General features: G+C 56.3%; 1 protein-coding gene across 6 annotated transcripts in view; it reads left to right on the top strand.

The window, feature by feature from the left end:
* The first annotated feature begins 256 nt into the window (after positions 1-256).
* TTC7B (tetratricopeptide repeat domain 7B) overlaps positions 257-26,589 on the top strand; it is a 275,490-nt gene continuing 249,157 nt past the window's right edge. For 3 of the 6 annotated variants that reach the window (XM_070798024.1, XM_070798023.1, XM_070798022.1), the window contains exon 1: positions 257-449. In XM_070798024.1, coding sequence (XP_070654125.1) covers positions 329-449 — 121 coding nt within the window. In that variant the 5' untranslated portion in view covers positions 257-328. The remainder of the gene's footprint in view (positions 450-26,589) is intronic. The other 3 variants (XM_070798026.1, XM_070798025.1, XM_070798027.1) reach the window with 2 other exon arrangements.

The following is a 26,589-nucleotide window of genomic DNA, read 5'->3' as shown; positions in this document are numbered from 1 at the left end:
AGTCCCGCCCGCTCCGTGACCTTCGCCAGGGTCGCCGCGCCCGCGGGTCTGCAGGACCGCCGCCCTCGTCGCTGCCTCCGCAGGCCCGGCGCCGCCCTCCCGGGTCTTGAGCCCCGCCCGGCCCCGCGGTCGCCCCGATCCGGGCCGCAGCCCCCCGGCCCCGGCCTCCCGCAGCCCGGCCCGGCGGCGGCTCCGGCCCTGGCCGGCAGGGGCGCTCCTCGCGCCGGCCGCCGCCTCCGCCCCCCGAGCGGCGCGCCCGCCGCGCCGGAGCCGAGCCGAGCGGAGCCGGGCGGGGAGGGAGGCGGCGACCGCCGGCGGCCAGGCCGCGATGGCGACCAGGAAGGCGGGCTCGCGGCTGGAGACGGAGATCGAGCGCTGCCGCTCCGAGAGCCAGTGGGAGCGGATCCCCGAGCTGGCGAGGCAGCTGTCGGCCAAGCTCATCGCCCACGGTAGGCGCCGCGGCCTCCGTCCGGCGCCGGCCGGTCCCCCGCCGCTCGCGGGGCGCGGCGCCCGGGGGCGCGCGCGGGGCCGGGGCCTCCGGGGCCGGGGTGGGGGCGCGCGATCGGCGGGGGACCCGCGGCCGAGCGCTTGTGGGGGCGCCGGACCCCGGCGCAGGGCGGGCTCCCGGCCGAGTCGGGGTGCGAGTCTCACCAGGTTCCCGGGGTCGGGGGCCGGCCTGGGCTTCAGAGAAGTCGGGTGTGACGGGCGGGGGCGCGTCCTCAGGACTTGGCTGCGGATGTAGCGGGGGTCCAGGCTGCGCGGGTGGTGTGCTCCGAGTCACGACGGCTTTAGGGGAGTCCTGCGAGTGAGGGCTGCTGAACCGAGACCCCTGGGACACACGCTTTGTAAACATATGGCATGGAAGGGCTCCAGGTAGAAGCCCAGAGTTGGGGTATGTGTGGGGTGGTGGAAGGCAGGCTGAGACGTGTGTCCTGGGGTCCCGACCGTGTACAAGCTGAGGGTATAGGGAGGTCAGGTTCGGGAACATGGAGAAAGAGAGTCAGAGGCGTCAAGAGGGAGAGTGTTGTGCAGAGAGGTGGGAATGTGGTCGAGGAATGTTGGGAAATGGGGAAATTGGGAAATGGGGGTGGGTATGTGAGTGGCTCGGGGCCCAGAGGAAGAGGGGGTGGGACAGAGCCCCGAAGCAGTAGAGCCTGGGTCCTGGGGGTTGGTCTAGGACCCCTGTTGACTCAACTGGTTCTTGTACCTGATGGACTGAAAACTGCACCCAGAATCCCGTTTCCAAAGGCACAGCTCCACGTGGCCTTATTTGTTTTGGAAGCAAGTATCCTGAATACTTGCTTGCTTTTCGTGCCCGTCAAAACCACAGGCACCAATGGATTGGCAAGAGGGCAGAGGTTTTGTCCTGTTTCGTCTCTGGCTTCCTGAGGCTGGGCAAGCACACGCTAGCCGGACAAATAAATGAATGACACTGTTCTCAGAAAGGGCATCCCCTGTTTTCAGCCGTCTCACCTCAAACTGCCCAGAAGTGGAGAGCGATGGCATGTGCCCTCCTCAAGGGCGGTTTGTGTGGGCCTTTTACGGTGTTAGTGCCTCACAATGAGAACGGGGTTTTGCGCACTCTCAGCTACGGTACCGGCTCTGGGCAGGTGTTTCCTGGGCAGGTGCTGGTGCCGTGATCATGCCGGGGCACGGTGGAAGCACAGAGCTACCTGGGCTCAGCATGGTGGGAAATGTTGACTCTTCTCAATTAAATCAGCATTTAAGGAAAAGGTGGTTCCCTGGGCCCCAGTGGCAGCCTGACCTTGCCGTCTCTGTATGGGTCACCGCCCATGGACTGGGGCATGCCAGGCTTCCCTGTCTGTCACTGTCTCCTGGAGTTTGCTCAAATTCATGTCCACTGAGTCAGTGACGCTGTCTAACCGTCTCAGCCTCCGCTGCCCTCCCCTCCCTTTGCCTTCATTTTTCCCAGCATCAGGGCTCTTCCCTGTACCCGAAGCATTCTCTTGTGTCTTCGGATTTAGACAGTCCTGGGTCTCCTTTGTCACTTCCCAGCTGTGTGGCACATAATACTGTCAGGGCAGGTTGATCTTTGGATTAAACGGGTTCATTTCGGAGGCCTCTGATTTTTTCCTTCAGAATCCACCTGTTTCCTGCTTTATTTACTCGTTCAACCAATATTTGCATGTCCACCTGTGCCAAGCGTCGACAATGGTGAGCAGCTCCTGCCCTCCTGTGCGGCCTCCTCTGGGGAGACAGATGTAAGCAAATGCAGTAAGCCTGATAGCTTCAGACAGTGAGAAGAGATTTGAGGAAACAGTCATGTGAGCATGGTGGGTGGAGCCGTGGGTGACTCCGCCTAGGGTGGTCTTTGGAATGAGAGGGTGGATGGACTTCGGGACTTGGGCCTCTCTTGCCCTCATGGCTCCAGGCTCGGCTCCTTTTCCAAGGCCTGGCCCCCATGGTCTCAGGCATAGCCACTAATGGGGCTTGGGGTCGGCGCTGGGGAGCTGGTCGTACAGCGCACGGTGGGCCTTGGGTCTGTGTACACGTTTGGTTTGGGGAAACTCAAGAGAGAGATTTCTGCCTCCAGGAACTGCACGGCAGACAGCAGTCTTTGATGGCAGAAGGTCTCACAGACGAGAAAAGGTCAAAGACATCGCTCAGGAAGGTTAAAAAAATAAAGCAAAGATAAAGGGTGAAACAAAATCGAACTATTGTGGCTCTCCTTTGGGGTTCAGAGAAGTGTCTGAAGGAGGGTCTTTCCCTTTGGCTGCCGTGGGACCTCTTCCTGTCTTTGGGGGCAACAGGCCCACCTGGGTACATGGACCTCACATTTGGGACAGATTTGGCAAAATCCGTGAACTAAAACATTTGCTATTTGGAATAAGGACAGTGAGTGAGTGTCACCTTTGTCATACCGAGACAGTTACCTTGACAGCAACCACAGGCAGAAATGGGCACTGTCGTCAGAACCCGCCCGACCGGTGCCTGAGTCCCGGGCCTGGCACTTCCTAACTCTGTGACCTTGGCCAAATTACTAATCCCTCTGAGCATTCATTTTTTCATCTTGGATTAAAAGACTTATTGTAGGGGTTGCTGTGAGATTCAAAGGAGCCTAAAGGCTCCCAGGATGAGCCACAGAGCCTTAGTAGGCGGGCCCTTCACTCATTCACTGATTCATTCATTCCACACCGAGTGCTTGCCACGTGCTTGTCGATGTTTGAGTCCCTGAGGATACACCAGTGACCAAATCAGACAAAAATGGCAAACGTCCCTGCTCCTATGTGACACCCACCTTCTAAGGGGGAAGGGGTGCCATATATGATAAATAAAATCACTGTCAGACTTTATTTTTTTGGACTCCAAAATCACTGCAGATGGTGACTGCAGCCATGAAATTAAAAGACGCTTACTCCTTAGAAGAAGAGTTATGACCAACCTAGATAGCATATTGAAAAGCAGAGACATTTCTTTGCCAACAAAGGTCTGTCTAGTCAAGGATATGGTTTTTCCAGTGGTCATGTATGGATGTGAGAGTTGGACTGTGAAGAAAGCTGAGCGCTGAAGAATTGATGCTTTTGAACTGTGGTGTTGGAGAAGACTCTTGAGAGTCCCTTGGACTGCAAGGAGATCCAATCAATCAGTCTATTCTATAGGAGATCAGCCCTGGGTGTTCTTTGGAAGGAATGATACTGAAGCTGAAACTCCAGTACTTTGGCCACCTCATGCAAAGAGTTGACTCATTGGAAAAGACTCTGATGCTGGGAGGGATTGGGGGCAGGAGGAGAAGGGGACGACAGAGGATGAGATGGCTGGATGGCATCACTGACTCGATGGACGTGAGTTTGAGTGAACTCTGGGAGTTGGTGATGGACAGGGAGGCCTGGCGTGCTGCAATTCATGGGGTTGCAAAGAGTCGGACAAGACTGAGCGACTGAACTGAACTGAAATGAAACGTGCGGGCTGTCAGACAGCGTTAAGTGGTATCAGAAGAATAGAGAGTGGAAGGGAACATGTGCTTTGCGATGGGGTGGGGGCCCGGGCTGCTGGCTTCAGTGGGGCAGCTGGGGAAGGGCCTCGGGGCGGCGGCCTGAGATAAGCGCTCCGCCACCGTTGGAGTGCGCTCCAAGGAAGGGACTTCAAGGGCCGAGGGTGGCAGGGCCAGATGGTGGGGCCTCAGAGGTCACGGCTCACGCTCTAGGCTTCCTCCGAGCGACGTGGGAACCACAGGGGGCTCTGAGCAGAAGCGTCGGGGTCCTCAGTGCCGCACTGGCCGCAGGCCGGTCCTCTCCGCGCGTCTGCGTGGGGCAGAGCTGCCCGCCCGGGAGGGGGGCGACGGCGGCCCCTCTCAGAGCCGCTCCGGCGTCTCCTTTGAGATAAACTGGTTTCACAGTTTTGCCAAGAGGTAGATACGGAAGAAAAGGGCTAGGGCCAGGGCCAGGCTGGAAACAGAGCTCTGAAGTCCCTTCCCGCCTCACCCCGCACCACGGTCCTGATCATTCCATCGTGAGGAACTAGCTCGGTGCGGGCCTGCGGGGTTCCGGCAAGAGCGCTTGGAAGGCGGGAGGCCGCGCGAGCCGGGCGCCAGCGCAGACCCCCGGGCCGGCGGCGTCGGTGGGCGCGGGCAGCGTGGGGGCAGTGCCGGGGCTGGGGCGGGGCCGGGCCGGGTGGACTCGGAGGGCTGCGCATCGGTCCCTTCTCGGCCCACACCCCGCCCGGCTCCGAGGCCCCCGCAGCTGCCTGCTCCTCCCGACGGCCCCCCGCTTCCCTGCTCCTCCCGACGGCCCCCCGCTTCCCGTGAGCCAGGGCCGTGATCCGGCCTCCCCCTTCATTCGGACTCTGCCTGCGGCTGCGTGGCCGCCCTCCTTCTGAGCCTGCTTTCCTCCTCAGTGAGATGGGCTGATGACTCCCGCTCCGGCCGGTGGCAGTGAGGACGGAGTGGGTTGTGGTACCTGCAGAACCGGGGTTCGCCCTCCCCTGCCTCTGGGCGAGGCTGGCCAGTCCTGGGTCTCCCCTGCTGGGGAAGAAGCGCAGAGACCCTGAGACACACTCCTGAGCAGTGCCTAGTCAGACACCTGCGTGGCCAGGAACACGGCAGTCACTCCGGAGCACCCCCCAGACGGCACAGGCCTCCCCGCCCCTCAGGACTCTCAGCCGCTCAGACAGTTCGGTCACTGGGAACAGTTGGGCCCTAATGAGTGTGTCTTCTGGAAGGAACCACCACCCTTCTGCTTAGGTGTGATCTTGAGATCCTTTAATTACCCCTTAGTGATGGACGGGTAGCAAACTGATATAAAGAGTATCTGGGGAGAGGGGGCAAAGTCTGGTCACCATGTGTAGGCCGTCGGGTGGAGTGAGGGTCTTGCCTAGGCCAACTGCTGATGTTCCTGTGCTTCCCAGGGGCTCTGGGTGGCACTGTGGCGTCCTGTTCCAGAGGCGGGCTGTGCTCGCTCAGGCCCCTGGAGTGTTCCCAGAGAGGGGGAGGCGTTGGTGGACGGGAAGTGGGGCTCCCCGCCGGCCTGAGGAGCTTCTTCGGAAACCAGGCCGAGGTGCAGCTGAGAGCCTGCGGCGGGGTGAGGAGGTGGCCCTAGCCTTTAGGAGAATGCCGGGGTGTCCCCGACTCTCTGAAGTCCACCCCCCAGACCCAGGGGAAGGGGACTGCAGAGTCCCCTCCTGGCCCTCCACGGCCGGGGCACATCTCGCTTTCAGAAGGTCTGTCTTGCTGTACTCCGAAGCATGTGCCTTTGTGGAAGCCTGCCTGTCCTGATTCTGGGACCCGGAAGGTGCAGTTGTCCGATGGTAGTGCGCCAGTGGCTCTAAGCTGCCCGGGCTCGTGGTTGCTGTGGTCCGGGCAGGAGGCCTTGTGGCTCAGCCGGGGGCTCCCTCCACCCCGACCCCCTGCCCCCGACGTTAGGGCGGGGGCCTCAGGCTGGGGCGATCAGGAGGGCGGGTTCCCTCGTCCGCCCATCATGCCCTCCTGCCCTCCCGGCCATGGCGCCCCTCCCCTCGGCTGACTCGGCTCCCGGACCCCGCCCTCCCCGAGCTGCTCCTCTCTCCCTGGAGCTCGTGGTGTTGGGCTCCATGGGCCTCTCTGCAGGTCGGAAGCCTTCCCGTCCGTCAAGATCCTCGTGCGTTTCCCCCCCCCCCCCCCCCCCCGTCGTCCTTCCCTCCCAGAAAGGGCCCTTCGCCTCTGAGAAGACAAGCGCAGAGTGAGACCCGCACACGTCAGTATTCACACTGTCCTGTCGTGGAAGCGCCCCGGCGGCCCTCTGGGCAGGCGGCACTCACTGGCGCAGTTATTCTTTCCCTTTAAGTTTCCTTTGAAGGAAGGGCTAAGGTGCTTAAAAAACGAAGCAAACAAGCAAACACACACACTTGAAACCCACTGATCTGGTCCGACCTCCCCCGCCCCCAGTTATAGATGAAGGAAAGGATCCAGGGAGAGAGGAGTCTTCCTTAGCCACCCGCGGGAGTGGCAGAATCCAGCAGCGGCCGGGCTCAGAGGTCTGGACCTGGGTCAGAGTGCAACTCCACCTGGGGAAGGCCCGAGTAGACAGTGGAGACGCATATCCAAGGTTCCTCTTCTGCAGCACTTGGGGCCAGGGGCGTCTCAGGCTGCAGAAATTTTCAGCGTGTATTGTCCATTCTAGACCTTACATGACTGGGGTCCCTGACCCCAGTCCTAGTGGGGTCAGGGACAGTACTTCATGGGAAACAATCAAGATTTCTGCTTCAAAACATATCAATTGTCATTGCCAAAGGGATAACGTCACTCTAAAGAGCCTCGTGTTGGTTCAGTTTAACTGCCCAATAAGTTAACAGCGAAAATGAGCTTTGTTTTGTAGAGAGGCCTGGAGTTTGGAAATTACAGACACAGGGTTGTAACCCGTAATGATAGTGCTGGACTGAGAGGGTGGCTGGAAGGACCAGCCGAGAACAAAACGAAACACGCCCAGGAGCGCCTGGCAGTGCTCCGCGGGGCCCGCCCTCCCGAGCGCCTCCCGCCTGCCCAGGAGCGCCCGGCAGTGCTTCGCGGGGCCGTCGCCCTCCGAGCGTCTCCCGCCTTCCAGCTCAGGCCCCGGCCCTCCCCACGGCCTGCCAGGCGTGTGCGCCGTCTGGCCTCCCGGCGGTGCTTGCAGAGGGCAGAGCGCGCGGCCCCCTGGAACAGCCGTCAGCCCCGTGGCCGGCGCCCGGTGTGCTCAGTTGAACAGACTTTCACATGGGGAGGCTCCTGCTTAATCGGAACTGGCCCTTCAGGACGAACGGCCGAGGGCTTCCAAAAGGGCCAAGGAACAAGTGACGACCCTGTCTCCGGGAGAGCTGTTCCGTGGGGACTGGCGTCGGGCAGTCGGGCCGGCCAGAGGCCCCCTGGCTGGCAGTCCAGTGCTTGCCACCTCCACCATTTCCTCCTTCCTGAATGAGCCCTGATTTCCTTCAGCCCTTCTGGGTGCCTTGAGTTTACAGGAGCTGGGCCTTGGCCCCTGGGGGTCGGTCTGTCGCTTCTCACTGTTCTGTGACAAGCAAGCTCCAGCCCGTGAGATGTCACAGGCCTTTGCCATCGACGGGCTTCTAGGAGGGATGTCTTCACACTGCAGGTTGTCACACATGCTCCAGCGGGAAGAAGAACGTTACCGCGTCCTGGCCTGGACGTTGTTGCCCCAAAGCCGCGGCCGTCTTGCGCAGGGAGCTCCCCGCCCAGGAGGGAGGCCCACGGAGGGTGGGACGCGGAAGTCGCACTGCTGAGCCCCTGGCGCTCACCCCCCGCCAGCCCTGCCCTGGGCTTCCTGCCACGCGAGATGGCGAGCTTCCTGCAGAAGCCGTGTCGACGCAGCGTTTGGTCACCACTTGCAGCCTGGCGCCCCCTTCTCTCACCCAGGGAGCAGCCCCGGGAAGGGCCTTCGGGCAGGTGGGCTCCGCAGGCCCTGGAGGCCTCCAGACCTCTGCCTTGAGTGAAAGCCAGTTCTTCCATCTGAGTGGCCAGGAAGAGGGAAAGGCTATTCTTTTTAAATTTGAATTTTTATACAATTTAGAAAGGTTATTTTCCATTTACAGTTATAAGAAAACATTGACTACATGCCTTGCATTGTAGAGCACATCCTTGACTCTCTCTTTGAGCCCAGGACTTTGCGCACTTCCCCAGCCTGGTAATCACTGGTTTGTTCTCTTTATCTGTAGTGTCTTAGGGGCTCAGTTGTATCCAACTCTGCAATCCCATGGACTGTAGCTCACCAGGCTCCTCTGTCCATGGGATTTCCCAGGAAAGATACTGGAGTATCTTATTCCCTTATTTGTCTTTCTGTCTGACTTATTTCACCGGGAGGAGGAAACGGCAACCCATTGCAGTATCTTTCCCATGGACAGGGGAGCCTGGCGGGCTGCAGCCCACGGGGCCGCAGAGTAGGACGCAGCACACGCCCTCCACCTCCATCTGTGCTGCCGCAGACGGGAAGGGGTCTCTCTCAAAACCACTCCCTGCAGCCACCAAGACGAGCAGAGTCTGGCAGGCAGGTGAGCTGCGTGCCCCGTAGGCTGCAGAGGGCAGCCGCTCCCCAGGGACCCTGACGGCGGGGCCGTCGCCCTGCACGCCCCCCCAGGCCTGTCGCCGTTCATGGGGCGCAGAGAGCAGTGGAGAGGCCAGAACCAGGAGGTGGAGAGGCCGGAACCAGGAGGTGGAGAGGCCGGAACCAGGCGGAACACACGCTGTTTGGCCCTTTCCTGGGCCTGCCTTGCGTGCAGTCAGAGTCTCCTGGCCTTTGCCCTCTGAGTGACCTTGTGCACATGACTTGAGCCACTGAAGCCTTAGTTTTCCTGACTCCATGAGTGTTGAAACAGTGCCGGTAAGGAGGGAGAGTGAACAGGCATGTCTTGAGCTTCTGCTGTGTGCTGGATTCCGAGCGTGAACTTTTACACGGATCCCAGTTGATCGTCACAATCGAGGGGAGTGCGGCTGGGGTTGTGATTCCCACTCAAGGCACAAGTGGGCCGAGGCGTGATGTTCACGGAAGGATTCTCGCCCGCCTGTGACTCTCGTTCCATTATTCGACACTAGCGTTTTTCTAAACTTTTCAGATCAGAGAATCACCAAGCTGGCGTGTTAGAACGCAGATTGCAAGGCCCCTAGACACGCCTGGTGACTGACGCAGCCCGTCCAGGGAGGGGACCAGGCTTCCCTCTTTACAAGCCCGCGGGTGACGCCCATGGTGCTGGTCCGTGGACACGCTCAGGGGAGCCCTGAGTTAAGGGAGCCGGGACACTGTGGATCCCAGACCCCTCCTGTGGGTGGGGATTCTCTTGGGCCGAGATGCGGACTGGAAACCTGCCTTTATCATCAGGCCTGGAAGACCCTGCCCTCAGCCACGATTCTCATCATTTATGGAGCACCTCCCCTGGGCGGGCTGCCCCAGAAGAGGCTGAACAAGCTAGTCACTGGCTCAGGGCACTTCCAGCTCGGGCAGCCATTCAGCCTCCGGGCGGCCAAGTCAAAGGCTGACTCGCACCTGGCTGGGCCCCAGCTCCTGCTCTGAGAGGTCTTGGCAGGGCAGGGTTTGGGGAGCAAGGCTGTTAAGCAGCACCCAGGAGACTGCAGCCCTGGGCTTCCTGAGCCCACGGGATCGTCTGGGGTGGGGCCGGGTGTCACCTGGGCTGGGCAGAACCGGACAGCATCACAGGGGCTCCTGGGAGCAGCGGGGGTCCTGGGGGCTGCGCAGTGGCTGAGGCTGGCAGAGCGAGCCTGTAGGGCGGGGTCTCATTCCAGTCGGCCTGAGCGGCTCCCGGCTTTAGCAGCGGGCGGCGTCCTGTGTCCCGGGACCCCCTCAGTCCTGGGCAGTGGGCCGGGGGGTCACCACATGAGGTGGATGTGGGTATCTTAGCAAAGAGGAGAGGAGCCTTGAGCAGGAGAAAGCACTGCCTGGTTTATATCCGGGTTCAGTCCTGGGCTGACGCTTACTGCTCCTCTGGCCTGGGGTGAGTCACTGAGCTGCTCTGAGCCTCACTCTTTATCTCGACAGTCGCTTTCAGGAGCAGATAAGACTGAAGTTTCCAGCATCAGCACCCTCTGGAGCTGCCTGGCTGAATCATGAGGTTTGGGTGTGGGGGGAGGGTGGAAAGTTCCAGATACTTAGGCCTTTTCAGGGCGTTGGGGGAGCGGGCAGGATAGCAGTAACAGATGACAGCAAGGTGCTCGGCGGGCTGGAGGAGGGTTGCTGTTGCCCTGAATCGTGGCTGAGGCGTGAAGCTGACAGCCACCGGGACTTGCTGGGCCTCAGACTGGTGAGCGCCTCAGCCCAGCTCTGATGGGCGCTTCAGGCCTCCTCTTCCAGCAGAACCTGGCCGCCCCGGGGGGCACGGCCTTTGGATCTTCGGTTCATTGCTGTGCCCCAAGCACCAGTCACGTGGCTGGCCCACAGCAGGTACCCAACAAATTTTTTGTTTTTAACTTTTATTTTGTATTGGGATATAGCCACCAGGGCTTCCCTGGTGGTTCAGACAGTAAAGAATCCACCTGCAATGCGGGCCTGCAATCCCTGGGTTCTCTGGGTTGGGAAGATCCCTGGAGGAGGGAAAGGCTACCCACTCCAGTATTCTGGTCTGGAGGATTCCATGGACAGAGGAGCCTCGCAGGCTACAGTCCACGGGGTCACACAGACAAGACTGAGCTACTGAGTGCACACGCGTAACCAGCGCATTAACCGTGCCGTGACAGTTTCCAGTCAGCAGCGAGGGGCTCAGCCACAAGTGTACATGTATCCATTCTCCCCCAAACTCCCCTCCCTGAACTAATTACTAAGTGAACAACTTGGCCTCTGCTCTGGAGGAGTTAACTTGGATGTATTTACTCATCAAGCACCTACTGAGCACTGCCTGGGTCCCAGCCCGTCCCGAGGGCCCAGAACACAGTGATTGCGGAGTCCAGTACACAGAGGCTGGGCAGACGGGGTCAGGCCCGGGCATAGGGCGGTGGCGGCCGCAGGCAGGGAGCATCCCCTCATGGCTGCCTCTCAGCCTCCCCGGACCGCGCACTGGGCTTGCCAGGGGCCAATGGGAGGCTGTGGGGACAGGGGCCTCCTCCCCCTCTCTGGGGAAGCTGCAGGGCAGACGCCTGCCAGAAGGCCCACCCCAGGGAGGGTCTCCAGGTGCCCATCTGCCCCTGACCCCCCTCCTCGTCACACCAGGCCGCACGCTGGGCCCCCTTGAGGGGCTGCCATCCCTCACCCATGAGGTCAGATCAATCTCTCTCTCCAGGTGGTCAGCTGGTGAGATGGCACTGCTTGGGGGAAGGGCTGCCAAGTGCAGGACCCGTGGGGAACGCCACAGCCCCTTCCTGGCCGCCAGGCACCGGGCCGGGGGGTCGGCTCCCTGTGGAGCCCTGGGCGCTGGAGAAGCGGCCTCCTCGGCCCTTGCAGACGGCCTGGCACAGGCCCGTAGTGCCCTGTCACCTTCTTCCAGGAATCTCACCTGGGGAGAGTGCCCCCAGGCCCCCCACGCCTCGCTTGCTTCTGACACCTTCCTGGGAGTCCCTGGTGGTCTTTGCACACCCCTGGACAGGAGGGTGGTGCCCCTTCCCCGCGCACGCTGCTCCTTGAAGGCGGGGACCGAATGGGTACTTGGATCTGCAGGAGGAGCTTGTGGATTCCATGAGGGTACATGGCTAACGCGTCATGTGGGGCTGGCTTCCTGCGAGCATGTCCAAGCCTCCTGCACTGCTGTGATAACACCCCCTTCCCTGCTGGACTCACTTCCTGCCTGGCTGAGCTCTGGGGACAGGCCAGGCCAGCTCCCCACTTGCGACTTTCCGGCTGCCTTGTCTCTCCTTAGACGGGGTTTCTCTAGGGGAAGGTGTGCGTGTGTGTGAGTGTGTGTGTGTGTCTAGCATGCTCATCATTCTGCCAGCACCGTGGAGGGTGGTCTCTATGCCCAGCCTTACTCTCCCAGCACCATGGAGGGTGGTCTCTATGCCCACCCTGACTCCCTGTGCCATGGAGGGTGGTATCCATGCCTAGCCTGACTCTCCCAGCGCTGTGGACGGTGGTCCCTATGCCCACCCTGACTCTCCCTGCGCTGTGGACGGTGGTCTCCATGCCCAGCCTGACTCTCCCAGCGCTGTGGAGGGTGGTCTCTATGCCCAGCCTCACTCTCCCTGCACTGTGGACCGTGGTCTGTATGCCCAGCCTGTGCTCCAGCCTCATGTTGTGCACACGGGAGGCTTTGGCACGAAGCCTGCCCTCGGATGCCCGAGGCTTTCCCGGACGCCGTTTCCGCCAGCCTCCTCCAGGCCTTGTCTTTGCCTCGTGTGCCTTGGATGTCAGGAGGAGTTCCGTGAGGCTGAGCCCTGAGCCGGCCATGGTTTAAGCAGAGAAGGTGCAGAGCGGGGGCCTGGGGCGGGGGTAGGTCTCGTCCCCGTGAGTGTCACGGCCTGACTGACCAGGCACCTGGGGGTGGAGGTAAGGGCACAGGTGATGCGTTACCAGGATCTCAGCGTCTGATGAGTCATCGGCACAAAGATCTTAGCCTTCACTTTGGGTGACGGGGGAGCCAGTGCAGGGCTTGAGGTGAGGGAGGACGATCTGACTAAATATTAAAAAAACAGATCACGGCATCTGGTCCCATCACTGCAGGCAAATAGAAGGGGGACACTGAAACAGTGACAGATTTCCTCTTCCCGGGCTCCAGAATCACTGCAGACGGTGACTGCAGCCCTGGGATCAGGAGGCGCTTGCTTCTCCGCGGGAAAGCCATGACAAACCTAGAGAGCGTGCTGAAAGCAGAGACGTTTCTCTGCCGACAAAGGGCCACATAGTCAAGGCTGTGGTCTTCCCAGTGGTCACATACGGCTGTGAGAACTGGACCATAAAGAAGGCAGAGCACCACAGAATTGATGCCTTTGAACTGTGGTGCTGGAGAAGACTCCTGAGAGCCCCTTGGACAGCAAGGAGATCCAACCAGTCCATCTTAAGGGAGATCAACCCTGAATATTCACTGGAAGGACTGATGCTGAAGCTGAAGCTCCAGCATTTTGGGCCTGGAGTGCTGCAGTCCACAGGGTCACAAAGTGTCAGACACGACTGGGCGACTGAACAGCAGCAAGAACATGACATGACCCGTCTTGGATTTGAAACAGGTCAGGGCATCCGATCCGTGTTTTCTAGTTGAGGTGTGTGCCCTTCTCTTCCCCACCCCACTGGTTCGGCCCAGCCCCACCTTCCTGTGAGTCTGGCGGGGAAATGCTGTGGCCTTGCTGACCATGTGGCTTGGTGGCCAGTGGCCTCAGAGGCACCGCCCTCCTCCAGCAGCAGCTCTGCCTCCCCTCCCAGCACGTCCCCCAGGTGCTTCTGCTCTGCTTGGGCCCTGAGCGGCCTCCGAAGGCCACGCTCCCACTCCTCGCTCCTGCCGTTCAGTTGACGAGTCACGTCTGGCTCTCGGCAACCCCGTGGCCTGCAGCCCGCCAGGCTGCTCTATCCCTCGCTCCTGGCCTGTCCTCATTCTGGTTGAGGAAACAGAATTGAGTAGGGGAGCCGCTGGTCTCCTCCCTGTAAGGAGACCCACTCTCCCCCTTCCTGGTGTCACGGACCCCGTTCTTCCAAGGCCTGCAGCCCCCTGGCCTCTGCCCTGAGCCCCTCCCGCCCCTGCCCCCTAGACCGGCCTCTGCAGGCCTCTCTCCGCCCCCTGGGCCCGTCTTCTCTGTCTGCTCCTCTGGACCGTGCCCTGTGGGATGCACTTGTCCCTAGACTCCCTGTCAGAGCCGCCCTCTCATCGCTGTCTGATCACGGCCTTTCCTCATCTGCTCTGCCCTCCCTGGTTCCCCGAGCCGTCTCGTGTCAAGGTAGCCTTCCAGTGTTACCTCCACGTGGCCAAGTGTTGTGGTTATGTTGATGCTCTCGTCTTCCTGAATTCCGGCTGCTCTGACCCACCCAACCACGCCCTCTTTCCAGTGACTTCTATCTTGGTCTCTTTCTGCGCCTTCCTCCACAGCCTCCCCCAGCTTTGACCCCTCATCCCCCTTCCTTCATCCACTGACTTGATTTCTCTACTTGGATATCAAATGCCCTTTAGCCTGGTTAACACAGAGCTTGTGGGAATGTTCTTCCTTACTCAGTAAATGCAAAGTGGTGCCTCGGTCCGCGTTATCATGCCATCTAAGATCCAGAAAGGGTCTTGAATCCTGTCCTTTCCTTCCCTCAACCCGCGTGTGTTAGTTTCCTGTTGCTCCTGTAACGAGTTGTCACAGGTATCCCGACATCAATCCACGCACATTTGTTCTTTCAGGGTTCTGGAGGCCAGAAGCAGGGGATGGGTCCCCTCGGGCCACGTCCCTTCTGGGAGCCCCGGGAGGAGCTGTCTCCCGCCTCTGCGCGCTGCCATGCTCTTGGCTCGGGGCCCCGCCTTCGCCTCTGAAACCGGCGGTTCAGTGTCCTGCAGCCTCTCCGTCTCTGCGCCGGTCAGCATGTCTCCCCTCTGACTCTGACCCGCCTGCCTCTCTCTCCCAAGGGCCCGCCCAGGTGATCCAGGATAATCCTCCTATCTCAGGATCCTTAACTTAATCACATCTGCAAAATCCCCTCTGCCATGCATGCTGACATTCCACAAGCTCCAGAAGTTAGGATGCGCTGGCTTCATTGGGGTGTGGGGCTACCGTCCTCTCTGCTGTACATCCAGTCCTTTCCATTAGCTAGTCTGGCTTACTTTACCTCCAAGTTACACCAGGCTCCGAGAGGATGCTATCCCCTCAGCCGTCTGCATGGCAGGCTTCCCGTCATTCACGCCAGGCGTCTGCTTCTCCAGGGCTCCTGCTCTGACCTGGTTTCGGGTGGCCGTGAACACGCTCCCCGTGACGCCGCCCCGCCCTCTCTGTGTGCGCCTCTCACGGCCGTTGGGCCTTTCTCTGCTTTGTCTCATCTCTGTGCAGACACAGCTCTCCGGGGCAGAGGCGTCTCCTGTCTTGAGGCCTGCCCTGTGCCCCTAGCGTCGGCAGGTGTGAGCTCAGTGCAGACACTGGGTCCTGTTTTAAACACCTTCAGCTCCGGGAGCTGGGGGGCTTCTCCCAGGGGACCCCAAAAGGTGCTTAGACACTGCAGGGGGCTCTGGCAGAGAGGGAGGCAGGCCCAGCCGTCAGGCGCCCTCTGGGGAGTCAGGCCCCGGAAGGATGCTGGAGTGTGAGTGAGAGGGGCTGGCGGCCTGGGAGAGGGGGAGACTGCCTCTCACAGCTGCGGACTCAAGACATCTGTGTGCTTAGCTGGTGCACGAGGTCGGGGAAACCCTCCGTGGGGGACAGGACCCGCCACTCTCGATTCAGAGTTCAGTGTAACATGGCCGTGTGTTTTCATTTGAAATGACTGAGTCATGCTTTGCGAGGATGACAGATGTAAGTGGTCCTTAGAGTCAAATTGTTCAGAGGGGACACAGTGCAAGCGGCTGCTTCCCTGCGTGTCTCCCTGTCCTCTCACTCCCTGCCCCCGACATGGCCACGGTTGTGTCCTTCCTGGGGGTCCCATCGGAAGCGCTCCGTGTACCTGTGCATGTGCTAGAGGGTCTGCCGTCCGGCTCCAGCTCTCACACGCAGTACTGACACATGGTACTCCGTATTTTGTCTGTCTTTGAGCTGTTATCTGTCACCAGTGGAACGCTTAGTGTCTTAAAACAACCTCTTTCATTATTTCTCATGACTCTGGGCTTGCCAAACCTTGCTCCTGCCTCAGCGGCTGGGGGCCAGCTGAGGGACACTGTTGCCTGTGGCCTTGCAGCCTCCTGGGTCCAGACCAGCTAAGCACGTTCTCCCAGTGGTTGCGTTGCAGCAACATGGAGGTGGAAGGGAGTGAGCTCCTTTTGAGCTTCTGTGCATCGCATTGGCTCCTGTCGTATCAGTTGGAGCGAGTTGCGTGGCCATGCCCAGGGTCCACGGGAAGGCCATGAAGCGTGCAGATCCAGGCAGACACGTGCCCGGGGTCCAGGGGAAGGCCACGAAGTGTGCAGATTCAGGCAGACACGAGGAAGGGCCTGGGGCAGTTTGTGCGATCAGGCTACTGTGAGTATTTGCATCTGTTCCCTTTGTTTATTGGACACCGCCTGTCCCACTGCCCGGGTCCACCGCCACTCATTTAACAGGACCCCTGTCACCGCCCTTTGCCATGAAGGCCGCCTGCAGTGAGCGTTCTTACATGGACCTCTTTGTGCTAGGAGTGCGTGCACCCATGGGAGAGTTTCTGAAGCTGGAGTTTCTGGGTCGGGTGGTGCGGGAACGCATGTTGTTCTGCGGGTGTTTCAGCTGTTGCTGAACTGCTCTCTGCAGACACGTCAATGTCCACTCCTTCCAACACCATCTGATGGTCTCTGTTTTCCTGTTAACAGGCTTTGGGAGGCAGGAGGATCCCAGATGCTGCGAGCGTTAAGGTCCCCATAGTTTACAGGAGGCCACTGAGAGGGGCTGGGGTTCACGGAGGTCACATGCAGCCTGAGAGGTAGGAGCCTGGCCATCCTTGCCCAGTAACAAAGGGGACAAACCAGTTCCTCCTTCTGTAGGGCTGTTTTTCCTCTTGGATCTGAGTCACGGCAGGAGTAGTTTGAATAGATCTAATGCCTTCCTATTGACATAGAAACTGAGCGGTTGACATTTTTTGCGTTGATATCAAGCGCTCCTTGGAGCAGAGTGGAAGGCTGATGTCTTTTCTTCCCCATCGGATCAAATCTCTTGCTGCAGCTGTTCGCCCCGCAGAGGGAAGCTATGAGGAAGGGGCAGGGGCTTCCGTGGCTCCCCGGGGGCTGAGGCCGCCGGAGCGTGGGCTGGTCGGAACCAGAACCCTCCAGGGGCCAATTCCCCAGGCTCTTCGAGGTGAGGGCCCTGGGGAATGGTCTCTGTTTGGCTTCAGGCTTCTTCTCTGTTTACATCACTGGGGAGCCGGTTTCTGCCGCCTCAAAGCCCTCAAGCCGCCTGCCCGGGAAACGTGAAAGGACTCCTGGCCCCTTCCCCGCCTCCCTTTGGTCATGCAAGACTACCCGGGGGAGCAGGAGAGGACCTGGAAACTCCTGTCCCCGCTCGGTCGGGGCTGCGGAGGAAGCCGGGCCCCCGTGCCTGAAGCCGACGTCCGCTCGGTTTGTGCCGGGAGACCCGGCAGGCCCAGCCCGGCTTCGCGGCCCCGCTCCAGGACAGACGGACTCGGGGGGCCCTTGGACATCGCTGCTCCTCTTAGGCCGACTCCCCACCGGAGCCGGAGGTGGTGGCGGGCTCCGCGTCGGGCGGCGTCTGCAGGACCCGGGGCGATGCGGACGCCAGCGCACGACCGGCGTTTGGCGCGGGGCGGCTCGGCCGGTGACGGACGCTGCTCAGTGTCTGCGACGCCGGCTGGACTGTGGGCCTCCCGAGCGCAGGGACCGTGTCTCGGAGAGCTCTGTAGCCCGGGTGGATCCAGCGTAACCGTCCTGGGAAATAGTAAGTCCTAAATAAATGGAAAAAAAAATAGAGCTGGTAACAGACACTTAGTCAGCACCTGCTCGGCACTATATGCGTCACGTACACCATCTCTAGTCCTCACAGTTGCCAAAGGTGAGAAAACTAAGGCTCAGAGAGGCTAGCAACCTGCCCAGTGCCGCACAGCTGGGAAGAGAGGAGCAAGCCTTCAGGCCCAGGCCGTCCGAGGCCGAGGCTGTTTCTCACGTCGTGCTCCTGGGCTCCCCGCCCGGGAGCACGCCCCGGGGAGCACGCCCCAGGGAGCACGCCCCGGGGAGCACGCCGCAGCCCACTCTGCAGTCCCCCTGCCCCGCCCAGCTCCCGCTGTGTGAGTAGCCCGTGGGGGAGACGGAAGTCTTTCGGATCAGGATTCTGGGTCGCGACTGGGAGGCTCTCCAGGCAGCCGTGGGGAGCGTCTTGCTTGCTGTCCAGTCCTCGGGGATCACTTTCCTCTGTTGCCTGATGTCCAATGTCTTGAAAACTATTTTTTTAATGTAAACTATTGATTTTGTGGTTTTTTCAGATGGAAGGGTAAATTTTGTCCATCTTGTCTGTAAGGGAAAGTCTGTTTTTAACATTTTGATCCTCCTTTATTCTGTATTTAATTCTTTAATCCAGTGGGAATTAATTTTCTTGTGTGTCCCGAGGTAGCTTTCTCCCTTGTGCATCATCACCCTGGCGTGTAGTGGGACACACGGTTGGGCCATGACCACTGGGTCAGGGCCGTCTGTTTCTTTTGTCGATAGTGGATTCTGATCGGGAAGCCGTGGGTCCTTGGCCAGCACCCAGGAGCCTCCTCCATCACTAGGACTGAGCCTTGCAGCCTCTGGCCTCGTAATTTCTGCATAACATCTCCAGCATGAGCTGGTTGATACTTGTAAGATTTCTGCCTTCCTCATGGGGAGAGTGAGGGGCAAGGAAGTCACCTTTTTGAAAGGCAAGCCAAGAAAACTTAAATTTGCCCAGGAGATTAATTATAACCTGGAAATTTAAAAAATTTCAAAATGGTTTTGTAGCCGCCGTGCTATCTTTCAAATTGAATTTTTCTCTTTGTCCAGAATGTGCAGCTCCTTCTAGAACTGAGGAACTGATCCTCGCCTACCTAACAGGAGACCCCCTCCCCACCACCCACCCATTCTCCCCTCCCTTCATGGTTCAGCTCTTGGAGTTTCCCCAAGCAGCTGGGCTGTGTCGCACCTTTGCATGTTCTGTTCCTTCTGCCCAGAACGCCTTTCCACACATTTTCCTCCTTGCAAATAAATGCCCGTAACACACTTGGTGAAGGCTTTGTCTCCTCCTCCACCCAGCCAGGGCTATACACGTCTTTGTTGGAACCCACTCCTCTGTCCATGGGATTCTCCAGGCAAGAATACTGGAGTGGGTTGCCAGGCCCTCTTCCAGGGGACCTTCCTGACCCAGGGGTTGAACCCTCATCTCTTATGTCTCCTGCATTGGCAGGCGGGTTCTTTACCACTAGCGCCACCTGGAAAGCCTGAAATGAGGGACACGGTCTTGTAACCCTAAGGACAGCCTCTTCTCTCAGCTAGACCCCTGCCTGGGCCCCTCCCCACTGCTCTGGAGCGCAGGGCTCTCTTCACGTCTTTGCATCGAGACTCTGGGGACTTGCCCCAGCGTCAGGAGATCAGTGAACACCAAGGACGCAGACCCTACCCAGTACTGGGGACTAGTTTTTACCCCTTCAGCTGTGCAGCTCTTTGTTTACAGAAACATTTTTGCAAGCCTAGGAAGTAAAAGGGACTTCCCAAGTGGTTCAGTGGGTAAAGAATCTGCCTGCAATGGGATTCTATCCCTGGGTTGGGAAGATCCCCTGGAGGAGGAGAGGGCAACCCACTCCAGTATTCTTGCCTGAAAAATCCCATGGACAGATTACAGCCTGGTGGGCTAGAGTCCAGAGAGTTGCAGAGTCCGACACGACTGAGCAACTAAGCGAGCACAAGCACAGGGAAGTCGAGACCCACGAAACAGGAGAGGTGAAGATTCAAGGCGCTCTACCAAAGCCCTCAGCTGGCTTCTGTGGAGTTCTGTTTAGAAAGCAGTCATCTTGGGGATGGATGTGGCCAAGTTTTCTCAGATAATGGTTCTCAACGGAAAGCCTGTTCTGTGTTTGGGAGATCTAGCCGGGATACAAGTCTGGCCACTGTAACAAAGGTCAGAGTAACAGTGACTGGAGCAGAACAAGGCGAAAGTTAATGTTTCTCTCTTGTGTCCCAGCTGGTCGTGAGCAGCGTCCAGGGCTCGGTGGCTGCTCGTGGGTGTCGGAGACCAAGGCTTCCTGTGCCTTGCCGTCACCACCCACAGAAGCTGGCTCCGCCTGGTGCTCTGGGCAGGTGCCTGTCTCCCTTCCGAGCAGCTGGTGGGGGTGCAGCGGGCATGGACGCAAGCTCGTCCCCTCTCGGGCCCGGCCGTGATGCTCGCGTGTCCTGGCAGCTGTCACTGCCCACGCAGCAGCTCCCTGCAGCCCGGGAGGCTGTGTGCACTGGTGAGCCCGGGGCACTCTGATCTAAAGGAAGCAGGGGAGGCCAAGTATTCCGGGGTGCCTGGCAGACGCTGCCAAAGGCAGGGACAGGCCAACTCCGAGGGGGCGCTCCACACGCCTCTGCCGTTACTGAGTTACTTCACTTACTGCGGGTTCTTCAGGCCTCCCCGTGCGGTCCAGGAGAGGCCGGGCAGCCGGGGAGGCTCGGGCGGGGCCTTGGAGGAGGTCAGCGGGGACGAGGCGCCGCCAGCGCGTCCTCAGCACCCAGAGCCCCCGAAGGCCTGAGGACCGAACCTGGCGGGCCGTGGGGAGAACGTGCCAGGGCCTTGTCCCAGGCTGAAGGGTTTGGACATCACCCGCGGTGGCGGGGCTGGGGAGCGGGGACCGGGAGGCGCTGAGTTCTGAGCCCAGCTGGTCTCCTCACACCACCCGGGTCTCTGGGCACTTTGCTCAAGGCAAAGGCAGCTGGCCTGCGCGCCTTTCTTAGGCAGGCTGTCCCCGCGCCTGGCCTGTCCTCCTCCTCTTGTCCGCCAGCCCGGGCCGCTCCTCCTCCGAGGCCCAGCTGAGCGCGGTGGCCCTCCAGGCCGCAGCCGCTGCTCCTGAGCGCTCATCGGCTCCATCCTGCAGCCCTGCAGGTCGCAGTGTGGCCTTCTCATCCAGGGGGGAAGCAGATGCTTCGAGAAGTGAGCTAACGTGCCCCGGCCCCGCACCTAGAAAGAGACGCAGGGGGCCGCGGTGGCGCAGGGGGCCGCGGTCTCTTGTCTGCTCTCTGGCCCGGGGATTCCGCTCTGTGTGCTGTTTCCAGAGGCCGGCGGAGGGCAGCGGCAGAGGGTGAGGCTGGTGGTGAGGAGCAGGGTGGAGCGGTGCAGCGAGAGGGTCCTCGACTTACCTGTCAGAGCCTTTCTTAGAATTACCATCCCCCCACTGCTGAGATTAAATCCAGGGCCAAAGTCACAGGGTGACACACAGATTTAAATCTAGGACTCTGAACCCCATTTTACTTTTTTATTTCTTAGAAACTTAAAGTATGCAGTAAAGAAATTCAATGTATACTGAATGCTTTTACCTCTCAGAAATAATTGCTATTAATATCCTGACATATATATTTTTTCTATAGTTTATACAAGAGTTCATTTTTTCTAAAAGTAATAGGAAATGATTCTGCTCAATAGAATTCAAACTTTAAAGATGAGAGCTTAAAAATTATTCCAAATGTTATCATTCAGAGATTCCTCTCATTCACTCCAGTGATAATCACTCTAGACATCTCTCTAGGGACACAGACTGATTTAAAGAGGAGCAGACATCCTTGTATAAGCAGTGCTTACTACTCCTGTTCAGTACAGTAGCCAATAGCCACATGTGGCTGCTTGACTTCTTGAATCATGGGAGGTGTGAATCAAGATGTGCTACAAGTACAAAGAACAGACTGGATTTAGAAAAATTAACATGAAAACCGATGTAAAAATATCTCAACTTAAAAATACTGATTACTTGTTAAATTGATAATATTTGAGATATATTGAGTTGAACAAAATATATTATTAAAATTAACTTCACTCTTAATAATTAAAATTAACTTTTTCTCTTTTAATACAGCTACTACACATTTTAAAGTAACATGCAGCTTGCATATGTTTCTGTTGGATAGCAGTGCTCTGTTTAGAAAATAAACTAGTAATAAGCATTCATACTGCACCGAAATGCAGTACTTCGATGCAGTCTCAAAAACGACAGAATGATCTCTGTTCGTTTCCAAGGCAAACCATTCAATATCACAGTAATCCAAGTCTATGCCTCAACCAGTAACACTGAAGAAGCTGAAGTTGCACAGTTCTATGAAGACCTACAAGAACTTTTAGAACTAACACCCAAAAAAGATGTCCTTTTCATTATAGGGGACTGGAATGCAAAAGTAGGAAGTCAAGAAACACCTGGAGTAACAGGCAAATTTGGCCTTGGAACACGGAATGAGGCAGGGCAAAGACTAATAGAGTTTTGCCAAGAGAACACACTGGTCATAGCAAACACCCTCTTTCAACAACACAAGAGAAGACTCTACACGTGGACATCACCAGATGGTTAACACCGAAATCAGATTGATTATATTCTTTGCAGCCAAAGATCGAGAAGCTCTATACAGTCAGCAAAAACAAGACCAGGAGCTGACTGTGGCTCAGATCATGAACTCCTTATTGCCAAATTCAGACTGAAATTGAAGAAAGTAGGGAAAACCACTAGACCATTCAGGTATGACCTAAATCAAATCCCTTATGATTATACAGTGGAAGTGAGAAATAGATTTAAGGGCCTAGATCTGATAGATGGAGTGCCTGATGAACTATGGACTGAGGTTCATGACATTGTACAGGAGACAAGGATCAAGACCATCCCCATGGAAAAGAAATGCAAAAAAGCAAAGTGGCTGTCTGGGGAGGCCTTACAAATAGCTGTGAAAAGAAGAGAAGCGAAAAGCGAAGGAGAAAAGGAAAGATAGAAGCATCTGAATGCAGAGTTCCAAAGAATAGCAAGGAGAGATAAGAAAGCCTTCCTCAGCAACCAATGCAAAGAAATAGAGGAAAACAACAGAATGGGAAAGACTAGAGATCTCTTCAAGAAAATTAGAGATACCAAGGGAACATTTCATGCAAAGATGAGCTCGATAAAGGACAGAAAGGGTATGGACCTAACAGAAGCAGAAGATATTAAGAAGAGGTGGCAAGAATACACAGAAGAACTGTACAAAAAAGATCTTCATGACCAAGATAATCACGATGGTGTGATCACTCACCTAGAGCCAGATATCCTGGAATGTGAAGTCAAGTGGGCCTTAGAAAGCATCACTATGAACAAAGCTAGTGGAGGTGATGAAATTCCAGTTGAGCTACTTCATATCCTGGAAGATGATGCTGTGAAAGTGCTGCACTCCATATGGCAGCAAATTTGGAAAACTCAGCAGTGGCCACAGGACTGGAAAAGGTCAGTTTTCATTCCAATCCCAAAGAAAGGCAATGCCAAAGAATGCTCAAACTACCACACAATTGCACTCATCTCACACGCTAGTAAAGTAATGCTCAAAATTCTCCAAGCTAGGCTTCAGCAATACATGAACCATGAACTTCCAGATGTTCAAGCTGGTTTGAGAAAAGGCAGAGGAAGCAGCAATCAAATTACCAACATCCGCTGGATCATGGAAAAAGCAAGAAAGTTCCAGAAATACATCTATTTCTGCTTTATTGACTATGCTAAAGCCTTTGACTGCGTGGATAATAATAATAAACTGTGGAAAATTCTTCCAGAGATGGGAATACCAGACCACAGGACCTGCCTCTTGAAAAACCTTTATGCAGGTCAGGAAGCAACAGTTAGAACTGGACATGGAACAACAGACTGGTTCCAAATAGGAAAAGGAGTACATCAAGGCTGTATATTGTCACCCTGCTTATTTAACTTATATGCCGAGTACATCATGAGAAATGCTGGGTTGGAAGAAGCACAAGCTGGAATCAAGATTGCCAGGAGAAATATCAATAACCTCAGATATGCAGATGACACCACCCTTATGGCAGAAAGTGAAGAGGAACTCAAAAGCCTCTTGATGAAAGTGAAAGAGGAGAGTGAAAAAGTTGGCTTAAAGCTCAACATTCAGAAAACTAAGATCATGGCATGTGGTCCCATCACTTCATGGCAAATAGATGGGGAAACAGTGGAAACAGTGTCAGACTTTATTTTTGGGGGCTCCAAAATCACTGCAGATGGTGACTGCAGCCATGAAATTAAAAGATGCTTACTCCTTGGAAGAAAAGTTATAACCAACCTAGATAGCATATTCAAAAGCAGAGACATCACTTTGCCAACAAAGGTCTGTCCAGTCAGGCTATGGTTTTTCCAGTGGTCATGTATGGATGTGAGAGTTGGACTGTGAAGAAAGCTGAGCGCCGAAGAATTGATGCTTTTGAACTGTGGTGCTGGAGAAGACTCTTGAGAGTCCCTTGGACTGCAAGGAGATCCAACCCGTCCATCCTAAAGGAGATTAGTCCTGGGTGTTCTTTGGAAGGAATGATGCTAAAGCTGAAATTCCCATACTTTGGCCACCTGATGTGAAGAGTTGACTCATTGGAAAAGACTCTGATGCTGGGAGGGATTGGGGGCAGGAGGAGAAGGGGACGAGAGAGGATGAGATGACTGGATGGCATCACCGACTCGATGGACATGAGTTTGAGTGAACTCCAGAAGTTGGTGATGGCCAGGGAGGCCTGGCGTGCTGCAGTTCATGGGGTCCGCAAAGAGTCAGACACGACTGAGCGACTGAACTGACTGACTGACTGAAGCATTCGTGGAAAGAACAAACTGAATCTGAAGGAGCTGTAGGGCTCCATATAAATGCTTCACCTCGTGACATCAGTTCTGAAAAAAGTGAAGTCGCTCAGTTGTGTCCAACTCTTTGTGACCCCATGGGCTGTAGCCTACCAGGCTTCTCCATCCATGGGATTTTCCAGGCAAGAATACTGGAGTGGTTTGCCATTTCCTTCTCCAGGGGATCTTCCTGACCCAGGGATTGAACCTGGGTCTCCTGCATTGCAGGCAGACTCTTTACCCTCAGAGCTACCAGGAAAGCCCCTAAAGAGTCCGATAAAGCTTTAAAAAGTTTGATGTTGGGACTTCCCTGTCAGTCCAGCGGTTAAGACTCCATGCTTCCACTGCAGGAGCTGCCATTTCGAACCCTGGTCAGGGAATTAAGTTCCGGCTTGCTGAGTGGTCCAGCCAAAATGAGAAAAAAAAATTAATTAAATAAAAGAGATCCTTGATACCATAAAAAAATATCAGAGTCATGTTTTTTTTTCTTTAACATATATTGAGTTTTGAAAAATGAGGGCATGGCCCCCTGAGGTTCCTCCCAGTTTCTGAGATACAGAGTTTGCATCGTATTAGCTTATAATAGCCGTGTTCTGTCCCGTGATTCTCGCACGCCGTCAGTATTTCTGCATGTGAAGCTCCGGTGCTCACCCTCAGGCCTCTCCCTGCCCGTCCTTCACCCCCGAGTCCAGGTTCTTTCTCAGGAAGCTCACACTTCCCGGAGGAAGCGCCGTTGCTCCGGTTCTGGCTGCTCCGTGTCCTGGGCTCCGCTCTGTGCCCCGGGCCCCGTGCACACACGGCCTCACGGTCCTGGCGTTGTCACAGCCCCGGGGCCTGCCTGGTGTCCTGCACAACTCTCAGGCAATTGCTTTCTCTTCTCAGACGACTGGATGATACTGTGTTCAACAGCCTACTCAGCCCTGTTTGGTGTTGCTTGGCTCCTCCCAGGCCCTCGGTCTAGTCTCTAGAATCAGCTCCCCAGTGCAAGACAGAGGCACTGCTGAGAACTAGTGATTCAGCAGCTTTGGGTCACTGACCAGAGGACTTGGAAAGGCTCTCATTACAGCTCGTAGACCCAATTCTCCAAATCTCAGTGGTCTTCTGTGATATATATGTATATATTTTTTGGTTAATTTTTGTTGTTGCTCAGTTGCTAAGTGGTGTCCAACTCTTTGCCACCCCATGGACTGTACCTACCAGGCTCCCCTGTCCTTCACTGTCTCCCAGGGTGTGCTCAGATTCATGTCCGTTGAACTGGTGGCCATCCAACCATCTCATCCTTTGCTGCCCTCTTCTCCTTTTACCTTCAGTCTTTCCCAGCATCAGGGTCTTTTCCAATGAGTCGATCTTCGCACCAAGTGGTCAAAGTATTGGAGCTTCAGCTTCAGCATCAGTCTTTCCAATGAATATTCAGGACTGATTTCCTTTAGGATGGACTGGTTGGATCTCCTTGCAGTCCAAGGACTCTCAAGAGTCTTCTCCAACACCACAGTTCAAAAGCTTCAATTCTTTGGTGCTCAGCTTTCTTTATGGTCCAACTCTCACATCCATACACGACTACTGGAAAAACTATAGCCTTAACTAGACGGATCTTTGTCGGCAAAGTAATGTCTCTGCTTTTTAATATGCTGTCTAGGTTGGTCATAGCTTTCCTTCCAAGGAGTAAGCGTCTTTTAATTTCATGGCTGCACTCACCATCTGCAGTTTTGGAGCCAAAAAAGTGAAGTCTCTCAGTGCTACCACCTTTCCTCCATCTATTTGCCATGAACTGATGGGACCGTGGATGCCATGATCTTCGTTTTCTGAATGTTGAGCTTTAAGCCAACTTTTTCACTCTCCTCTTTCACTTTCGTCAAAAGGCTTTTGAGTTCCTCTTCACTTCCTGCCGTAAGGGTGGTGTCATCTGCATATCTGAGGTTATTGATATTGCTCCCGGCAGTCTTGATTCCAGCTTGTGCTTCTTCCAGTCCAGTGTTTCTCATGATGTACTCGGCATAGAAGTTAAATAAGCAGGGTGACAATATACAGCCTTGACGGACTCCTTTTCCTATTTGGAACCAGTCTGTTGTTCCATGTCCAGTTCTAACTGTTGCTTCCTGACCTGCATACAGATTTCTCAAGAGGCAGGTCCTGTGGTCTGGTATTCCCATCTCTGGAAGAATTTTCCACAGTTTGTTCTGATCCACACAGTCAAAGGCTTTAGCATAGTCAATAAAGCAGAAGTAAATGTTTTTCTGGAATTCCTTTGCTTTCTCTGTGATCCAACAAATGGTGGCAATTTGATCTCTGATTCCACTGCCTTTTCTAAATCCAGCTTCTACATTTGGAAGTTCTC

Source organism: Bos indicus, chromosome 10, assembly GCF_029378745.1.
Source record: "Bos indicus isolate NIAB-ARS_2022 breed Sahiwal x Tharparkar chromosome 10, NIAB-ARS_B.indTharparkar_mat_pri_1.0, whole genome shotgun sequence".
Taxonomy (NCBI): domain Eukaryota; kingdom Metazoa; phylum Chordata; class Mammalia; order Artiodactyla; family Bovidae; genus Bos; species Bos indicus.
This window is presented reverse-complemented; position numbering and strand designations above follow the sequence as displayed.